This window comes from Elephantulus edwardii, unplaced genomic scaffold, assembly GCF_000299155.1.
Source record: "Elephantulus edwardii isolate Elephantulus edwardi_28Jun2011 unplaced genomic scaffold, EleEdw1.0 scaffold00061, whole genome shotgun sequence".
In the NCBI taxonomy this organism is placed as follows: Eukaryota; Metazoa; Chordata; class Mammalia; order Macroscelidea; family Macroscelididae; genus Elephantulus; species Elephantulus edwardii.
The window spans coordinates 8,842,011-8,852,452 of record NW_006399811.1 but is presented as its reverse complement, the minus strand read 5'-3'; the positions used below and the strand labels follow the sequence as shown (position 1 = coordinate 8,852,452).

Below are 10,442 nucleotides of genomic sequence, written 5' to 3'. Positions count from 1 at the left end.
GTTACGCTGCTCTGTTCTGACGACTGCCTCTTGGTCCAAGTATAGGTTTCGCATTAGCACGATTAAATGTTCTGAGATTCCCATTCTTCTCAGAGTCAGCCACAATTTGTTATGATCCACACAGTCAAATGCCTTTGCATAATCAGTGAAACACTGATAGACATTCTTTTAATATTCCCTGCTTTCAGCTAAGATCCATCTGACATCAGCTACAATATCCCTAGTACCATGACCCCTTCTAAACCCAACCTGGACTTCTGGCAATTCTCTGCTGATGTGCTGTTCCAGCCGTTTTTGGATAATCTTCAGTAGAATCTTGCTTGCATGTGAAATCAATGATATTGTTCTGTAGTTTCCACTCAGTTGGGTCACCTTTCTTTGGAATGGGAACAAATATAGATCTCTTGCAGTCAGTTGGCCAAGTGGTTGTTCTCCAGATTCCTTGGCACAACTTGATGAGCACATCCAGGGCAGCATCTGTTAGCTGAAATATGTCAATTGGTATACAATCTATACTGTACCCAGCAAAATTATCCATCAAATATGAAGTAGAGATCAAGATATTCTCAGAAAAAAAAACTAAGAGAATTTGTAAAAACAAGACCAGCATTGCAGGAAACACTGAGAGATGTCCTTCTTGCAGAGGTATGACAGAAAGCAGCATGGACCAAAGTAACTAGCAACAACACCAAAAAGAACAAAATTATAACAAAATCTTGCCATTCAATAATCATACTGAATGTAAATGGTCTGAATGTACCACTGAAGAGAAGAGAGTAGCAGACTGGATAAAAAAACAAAATCCATCAATATACTGTGTACAAGGGACACACCTGAAAAATTAAGATAAAGAAAGACTAAAATAAAAGAATGAGAAAAAATATGCCAAGCAAATGGCAACCAGAAAGAAGCAGGAGTAGCGATATTAGTTTCTGATAAAATAAATTTCAATGCAAAAACCATCACAAAGGACCAGGAAGGTCACTACATAATGCTTAAAGGGTCAACAGAACAAGAGGACATAACAATAATAAATATCTATGCACTAAATGAAAAACCTGCAAAATATGTAAAAGAAACATTAACAAAACTGAAAAAGGAAATAAATAACAGTACTATAGTAGCTGGAGACTTCAATACACCACTCTGAAGAAAAGTTAGAACTACTACCAGAAAAAAACTCACCAAAGATGCTCACGAATTAAACCACACAATAAACCAACTTGACTTCATAGATATTTATACAGCATAACCAACCATCTCCTCCCCCCAAAATCACAGTATACCTTCTTCTCCAATGTGCATGGAACATTCTCCAGAATAGATTATATTTTAGGTCACAAGGTAAGCATCAATAAATCCACAAATGGAGAAACAATACAAAGCATTTTCTTAGACCACAATGCTACAAAATTAGAAATTGATAACAAGAGTATAAAGGCGAAAAAGCCATACATTTGGAAGGTGAACATGAGTGGGTACTAGAAGAAATAAAAAACAAAATTAAAAAGTTTCTTGAAACAAATGACAAAATATCACTTATGAAAATGTCTGAGAAACAGCCAAAGCAGTAATCAGAGGTTAATTTATAGCAGTAAGCAGCCATATCAAAAGGCAAGAAAAAATGATCATTGACTCTCTCATACAATATCTCCAACAAATGGGAGCGGGTGGGGGGGAACCAGCAAGAAAACCTTACCACCTCTAAAAAACCTGAAATTATAAAAATTAGAGCAGAAATAAATAGAAAACAAAAAAAAAAACAATTGAAACCATCAACAAAACAAGGAGTTGGTTCTTTAAAAAGTTCAATAAAGTCAACAAACCACTAGAAAAAGTGACAAAGGAAAAACCACAAATAATCTCAATAAGAGATGAAATGGGCAATGTCACAACAGAACCAATTAAAATGAAAAGGCTAACATTGGAATATGATGAAAAATTATACTCAAGCAAATATGAAAACCTAGAGGAAATTGAAAAATTCACAACCTACCTAAACTGACACTAACCAAAACTGAACACCTGAACAGACCCATTTCAAAAGAAGAAATTGAAAAGGTAATAAAACAACTTCCAAGCCAAAAAAGTCCTGGACCAGATGGCTTTATAAGTGAATTTTATCACACATTCACAGAAGAAGTATCACCAATCCTACACAAACTATTTAAAAAAAATAGAAAAAGATGGAATTCTTCCAGACTCACTCTACAAAACAAACATATCTTTGATACCAAAGCCAGGTAAAGCCACCACCAAAATAGAAAACTATAGGCCAGTATTTCTCATGAACATAGATGCAAAAATCCTGAATAAAATCCTGGCCCATAGAATCCATCAAAAAAATAATTCACCATGACCAAGTGGTATTCATAACAGGTATGCAAGAATGGTTAGAGATGAGAAAATCAATCAGTGTAATTCATCACATTAACAAAGCAAAGAACAAGAACCACTTGATTCTATCAACTGATGCAGAAAAGGCCTTTGACAAAATGCAACACCCTTTCCTGATTAAAACATTCAACAAAATAGGATTTGAGGGGAATTTCTTCAATGTAGTAATAAGTATATATGCAAATCTGATAGCCAACATTGTTCTCAATGGAGAGAGATTAAAGGCATTCCTCTTGAGAATAGGAACTAGGCAAGGATGCCCACTATCAGCTCTCCTATTCAATATGGTATTAGAAGTCTTAGTGATAGCAATAAGGCAAGAGAAGGTAATAAGAGGTATCCAAATTGGCAAAGAGGAGGTAAAATTATTTCTCTATGCAGTGATATGATAGTATACTTAGAAAACCCTAACGACTCAGCAAGGAAACTACTGGACATAGTTGACCACTTCAGCAAAGTGGCAGGATACAACATCAACACAGAAAAATGAAATTGAATTCTCAACAGTGAAAAAGAGAATACAGAACTGGAAGTGAGAAAAACAATACCCTTCACAATAGCTGATCATAAGACTAAATACTTAGGAGTAAACCTAACCAGAAGCACAAAGGATCTATTCAAAGAAAATGACAAAAATTACTACAAGAAACAAAAAGATGACTGAAGAGGTAGAAGAGTATCACTTGCTCATGGATAGGAAGACTCAGTTTTTGAAAATGACAATACTATCAAAGGCAATTTACATGTTCAATGTAATCCCGATACAAATACACATTCCATTCTTCAATGAGATGGAAAAGGCAATTCCCAATTTCATTTGGAATGGAAAGAGGTCCAGAACAAGCAAAGCACTTCTTAAAAAGAGAAACAAGGGAGAAGACATCTCACTCCCTGATTTCAAATTCTACTACACTGCTGTGGTGGTCAAAACAGCGTGGTACTAGTACAACGACAGACACAAAGATCAATGGAATAAAATTGAGAATCCAGAAATCAGCCCATCTACCTATGGTCAACTGATTTTTTATAAGGAGCTGAAATAAGTTAATTGGGGAAATGACAGCCTTTTTAACAAATGGTGTTAGCAAAATTGGAAATCTATCTGCAGAAAACTCAAGCAAGATCTACACTTCACTCCATACACAAAAACCAAGTGGATTATGGACCTAGAACTAAAACCAAGGACTATAAACTTCACTAAATAAAAGCTTAGAAGAACTCTAGAAGTCCTAATCCACAACATAAACAGTTTTCCAAGCATCCTGGTAACTCTACAACCAGGAGAGTCTAAATAGGTGAATGGACCTTCTAAGAATCCAATATGTATGCACATACAAATACTTCTCCAACAGGGTAAAAAGGGAAGCCACAGATTGGAAAAAAAATTTGACAGTGACATGTCAGACAAGGGACTTATATCTATAATTTATAAAATCCTCGAGCACCACAACAAGATAAAGGTAAATAACCCAACTGAAAAATGGTCATAGGATATAAACAGACTCTTCACTGAAGAAGACATTCAGATGGCGAACAAGCACATGAAGAAATGTTCAAAATCCCTAGCTCTAAGAAAGATGCTAATGAAAACAACTATGAGATATCATCTCACTCCAGTAAGAATAGCAAAATTTAACAGAACAGCAAGCAACAAATGCTGGCAAGGTTGTGGAGAAACGGAAACCCTTATTCACTGTTTGTGGCAGTGTAAAATGGTGCAACCATTATGGAAAGCTTCATGACACTTTATCAAAAAGTTGGAAATAGAAATAACATTTGACCTAGCAATTCAACTACTGGGAATATACCCTAAAGAAACCATAACTGCCACCCAAGCAAATATATGCACACCCATGTTTACTGCGGCTTTGTTCACAATAGCAAAGCACTAGAAACAACCCAAGTGCCAATCAACAAACAAATGGATAGAGAAGCTCTGGTATAATCATACAATGGATTACTATGCAACATTGAAAAACATGCAAAAATATTATGAAATATTATGCAAAATGGATGGCCATGGAGGACATTATGCTGAGTGAAATATCTCAGTCACAAAAGGACAAATATTGCATAGGGCCACTGCTGTAAAACAGAACTGACATCAAGGTTGAGGGAAGACAAGAGAAGGAGGAGAGGAATTATGTATACTGCATTAAAACAGATGAGGAAGAGAACTGTTTAAAAAGGGATATATGTTGGGATATTATTGTCATGACAGGAGTCCAGAATGAAGACTGCACAGTGGAGTGGATTTGAGGGCAGGGATTGCATATCAATCAAAGAGTTTTTATTTTACTTTTCAAGAAGAGTGAATTGAGGACAGGGGTGGGCACAGAGAAAAGTACAACAACAAATGACTGGAAACCCTAAGTTTCTGTAAACTTTTATTAAAATTAATTTTAAAAAAGAAATAAAATAATAAATGTCCCTGCGTATTTAGTGCAGCAATGTTAAAAAGCAAAAGCTCTAAATAAGTGCATTTCCTTCATCAGAAAATACTTAAGCATATTATGCTATAAGCCCAAACCAAAATACTTTATAGTACAATTTAAGGCAATTGTAGAAATTTATCTATATGGCATAGAAAAATATTCAAGATTTACTAATAAGTTTCCAAAGCAGATAGTTTGCAACATTTTCCTGATAACATCAGATCAGATTGCTATAAAATACTAAAAACAATACAAACGAAGAACCTCCAGCTCTCAGAAGCGATAACTTCTACACATTTTGAATATTCTTGCAGAATGTTTTATGTATAAATTTTGTTGTTTCAGTGTGTCATTGAGTCAGAACTGACCCATAGATGTCCCTCCCATAGGTTTTCATATGTAGTAAATTGCACAGAAGGAGACCATCTGTCCTTCCCCCACAGCAGAGGATCTATTGGAACTGAGAACTTTTGAGATTGCATGCCAAAACATTCTTCTAGGTCGTATAGCCCTGGTGTATCCATCCACTTGCCGTCCAGAGGTGATTTGTGATTGCTGTGATGCCGAACACTGTGACACTGATGTGTCAAATGCAATAATGGTTACCCATGGTGGACAGTGTCTGGTGGAGCTCCCTGATGAAAATAAGCTTGGAAGCATGAGTGGCATCCATTTCCGAAATAACTTGCCTCCAGAAACCTTATGAACCTGGAGAAAGGATGAAAGTTATGCAAGTGTCCAAGTCTTTCGTTCATAGGGTCACTATGAGTCGCCTACAACTCAGTCACACTTAACAACAACAACTATAAGTATGACTCATGGCAACCCTATGAACAATAGCTCCGAACCCTGTCCTATCTTGTGCTGTCTTCATCATCACTGGCATACTCGAGCTTACTGCTGCAGTCACTATACACCCAGTTGACTTTTTCTTTGGGAAAAAAGTTCTTTCATTGTTATACAGTCTTTTGATAGTCTTTGGGATATACAGTTCTCTTCTCCAATATCACAACTCAAAGGCATTAATTTTTCTGTTATCCATATTCATTGCATAGTTTACAGGTGCATAGCAAGGGACTAAGAAGACCATGGTCTGAATCAGGTGCACACACTTCAGTCTTCAAACTGCTCCTCAGTAATTCGGAGAGGTCCTTGACAGCAGACTTGCCAATGAAATCTTCTGACTATTAGCACCAAGAGTACTAATTGTGAATCCAAGTAAGATAAAATCATTGATAGTTTCAATCTTTTCTCCATCTATCATGATGTTGCTTATAGGTCCATTGGTGATGATTTTTGTTTTCTTGCTGTTGAGAGGCAATCCATATTGAAGCTGCAGTCTTTGATCTTCTGCAGTAACCGTTTCAAGTCCTCTTCACTTTCAGTAAGCAAGGTTGTGCTTAATGAGTCTTCCTCTGATCCTGATGTTACATTCTTCTTTACAGTCCATCTTTTCAAATGATTTGCTTAGCATACAGACTGAATAGTTATGGGGAAAGGATATAATCCCAATGTACACTTTTCCTGATTTTAAAGCATGCAGTGTTCCCTTGCTCTATTCAGACAAGAGTTTCTTGGTCTAAGTATAGGTTTCATATAAACACAAATAAGTGTTCTGGAATTATATTCTTCTCAATATTAGCCACATTTTGTTATGATCCACATAATATAATGCCTGTGCAAAGTCAACAAAACACAAATAGACATTGTTCTTGTATTCTCTGCTTTCAGCCAGGATCCATAGAAAATCAGCAATAATATCCCTGGTGTCACAGTCTCCTCTGAACTCAGCTTTAACTGGAAGTGAGATATGTCAATTCTCCCCCCATTCCTGTTTTGATAAATTAAGTGAATGGAGATTAAGTACAATGGACAAAGCCATCTACATAAATATGAAAAAGAACTTGAGTAATGACTAATGTTAGACATGAAAAATACCTCTTCTCCACACAGATTTTCAACTTCTTCAGGCTTCAATAATATTATTCTTCTGCCTTTGAGTTCAGAAAGGAGCAGAGCACTTGTATTGATCCAATCAAAACATTCTCTCTGAGAAGACAGAAAAGATAATTAGTTAAAAAAAATTTTAATACACCAACATCGTGACTCGCTTCTAACAGCTAAGTACAACTCCTCTACGTAGAGCTTAGTTAACTCCCTATGAATTTAATCCAAAGATTTGTACAGAGGTGACAATCTATAAGAGAGATTTAAATAATTTAATGACTTAATAACCATATTTGAAATCTGGGTTGTAATAGGTAAGTGTTGAATACCATAAAATAAAATGTAAAAGGATTGGAGGGGTCTCTAAAGCCTAAGTAGTCAGCCCCAATAAATTTACACAATAGGATTAACTGTGATGCTATACACTTAAATGACACTTACTTATATTCTAATCTCTGTGTTGTTTGTTGTTAGGTGCTGTGGAGTTATAGACGACTCATAGTGACCCTATGAAGGAAAGACCTGAACCCAGAGGCAAACTATTTTGGAAGTGGATGCCACTCCTGCTTCCAAACTTGTTTTAATTGGGGAGCTTTACAAAACACTGTGTACCATGGATAACCATTATCACATATGACACATCAGTGTCACAGTGTTTAGCATCACAGTAATCTCGAGTTATCTCTGTACAGCAAATGGACAGACCAGTGCTATACCACTTAGAAGAATGACCAAAAACAAGTAAAACCAGTCCTGAGGGCCATGGATTAAAATCATCCACCTTTGGCTTGGTAACATAACTCTCTATCTACTAGACCAGCAGAGCTCTATGTTGTTGTTGTTGTTAGGTGCTGTGGAGTTACAGATGACTCATAGCAATACCATGAACAAAAGACCTGATCACTTGTATAAATGCCATTGTTTCTCCATGTTCACAGAGTTTCTGGAGGCAAGTTACTTTGGAAGTAAGTGTTATTTATTATTATTTTTTTTAATTTAATGTGGTATTTAGGTAAAAGGTGATCTCAGGGAACTATATTTGGTTTCTAGTTTAAAGAGGTCTTGCATCAACGGCTTTGGGTAGACTTTCACTCTCAACCAGTTCAGTAAGTATGTTTCTTTGATTTTGTTTTATTTTTTAAAGTATCTGAAGTTCTTTTCCACAAGGATTCATTCCATTTGGCCTGAATCAGAATGGCTAGCTGTGGTCTCTGCAATCACTTGTTATGCGTCAGAGAGTTGGACAATGACTAGGGAAGATAAAAGGAGAACTGATGCCTCTGAGCTGTGGTGCTAGAGAAGAGTATTGAGTGTACCATGGACTGGTAAGAAAACAGATTCATCCTGGAGAGGGTTAAACCGGGTGGCTCCTTGGAGGCAAGGATTCTGAGGCTTCATCTGACATACTTTGGACATGTTGTAAGTAGAGACCAGTCCTTGGAAAGGGACATCATGCTTGGGAGGGTGGAAGGACAGCGCAGGAGAGAAAGGCCCTCTATGAGGTAGATTGATTCAATGACTGGGGTAATTGGGATGGGTGTATAGGAGACAGATTGGCACAGGACAGAGTAGAGTTTAGGGCTGTAGTAAAAGGGTCACAAGGTGTCGCAAGTTACTCAACGGCACATAATAACAACAACATGGGTACCATGAACCTTTATTTCCCCCTATGGTACCACCTTTAATTACATCTTTATTTGAGACCTTGCATTTTCCACTTAGAATACAGTGATAATAAAGTGCAATGTTATTTTCTTTCACTATGAACAGAGAACTTCCAGATGTGCAGGCTGGATTTAGAAGAGGTTGTGGTACTAGGGATATCATAGCTAGTGTTAGATGGATCTTGGCAGAAAGCAGAGAATACCAGAAGAATGTCTATCTGTGCTTCACTGATGATGCAAAGGCTTTTGACTGTGTGGATCACAACAAGCTGTGGCTGACTCTGAGAAGAATGGGAATCCCAGAACATCTGATTGTGCTAATGAGAAACCCATACTTGGACCAAGACGCAGTCGTCAGAACAGAGCAGGGAAACACTGGATGGTTCAAAATCAAGAAAAAGGTCCGTCAGGGATGTATTTTGTCTCCATACCTTTTCAATCTGTATGCAGAACAGACGCTGGGCTGTACGAGGAGGAATGTGACATCAGGATTGGAGGAAGAATCGTCAACAACCTGCATTATGCAGATGACACAACCCTGCTTGCTGAAACTGAGGAGGACCTGAAGCGCTTCCTACAGAAGGTCAAGGACTGCAGTCTTCAATATGGATTGAAGCTCAACATTAAGAAAACAGAGATTCTCACCACTGGGTCAATTGGCAGCATCAGTATGGATGGTGATGAGATTGAGATAGTTAACAGTTTACTTGGTTCCACAGTCAACACTCTTGGTAACAGCAGCCAGGAAATCAGGAGACGAATTGCATTGGGAGTACTGAAGAGCAATGATGTCAGGATGGAGACTAAGGTACGCCTGATTCGGGCTATAGTGTTCACAATTACGTGCTATGCATTGGAGAGTTGGACAGTGAATAGGAATGATAGTAAGAGAATTGATGCCTTTGAGCTGTGGTGCTGAAGAAGAGTGTTACTGCTAGGAAAACAAACAGGTTTGTCCTGGAGAGGATGAAGCCGGAGTGCTCCTTGGAGTGAAGGATTCTGAAGCTTCGTCTGACATACTTTGGGCATGTTGCAAGGAGGGACTGGTCCTTGGAGAGGGACATCATGTTTGGGAGAGTGGAGGGACAGCGCAGGAGAGGAAGACCTTCAATGAGATAGATCGATTCTGTGAGTGGAGTGGTGGGAATGAGTGTGTTTGAGACAGCGAGGCTGGTACAGGATAGAACGGCATTTAGGGCTCTTGTACATAGGGTCACTATGAGTCGCAAGCAACTGGATGGCACATAACAACAACAGTAACATGCACATTCCATATTGAAATATTGAGAATGCCCAGAAACTTAGACTAGCAGTTTACACTTTGAAACTACAATGTGCTACAAATTTAGGTCCTTCAAAATTTAACTGTGGAGCAATAAATGCTAAAGTATTCATTCATATTGGCTTAGTCAACCTCTTCAACGGTGGGTCTAGAAAAGGCACCACCAGATGGAGGAGCTCCACCACCAGGGAAGCTGTGAGGCATGCCTCCAGCACTCTGGTACAGCTCTGTGATGATAGAGCTGCAGACCTTCTCCAGCTCCTTCTGCTGAAGCTCAAATTCCTCTTTGTTTGTTCTTGCATTTTTGTTATTGTTGTGTGCCACTGAGCCTGACATACAGCTGAGACTCTGGTGGGTTTTCAGAGGCAGCAAATCACACAGCAGACTACCCATCTTCCTCTTGTGGAGCAGGCTAGTGGATTCAAACCATGTGCCTTTGGGATTGCAGCTCGTGATAGTTTAACATTTTTAGTTTAAGATAATTCATTCATAATGATAAAATTATCTAGCTGAATTTCCATGCTATCAAACAAGTCCTAGTTAATTTTTTTAAAATGTAAAACTACTAAGAAATTGGAAATACTAACACAGGACTTCTTTGGGGAGAGAAAGGTACATGGTATTCTGTAGAGAGCTAAGCATGCCTTCTCTGAAATTATAAAAATTGTCCTTTACCAGCTATAGACCAATAAAGACTGGTAAATGATATATATATAT

General features: G+C 37.8%; 1 protein-coding gene across 1 annotated transcript in view; it reads right to left on the bottom strand.

Moving 5' to 3' along the window:
• The window catches only part of AXDND1 (axonemal dynein light chain domain containing 1), a 245,076-nt gene that overhangs the window by 35,873 nt on the left and 198,761 nt on the right, over positions 1-10,442 (bottom strand). Inside the window, exon 21 of the mRNA XM_006887769.1 lies at positions 6,771-6,881. Coding sequence (XP_006887831.1) covers positions 6,771-6,881 — 111 coding nt within the window. The remainder of the gene's footprint in view (positions 1-6,770; positions 6,882-10,442) is intronic.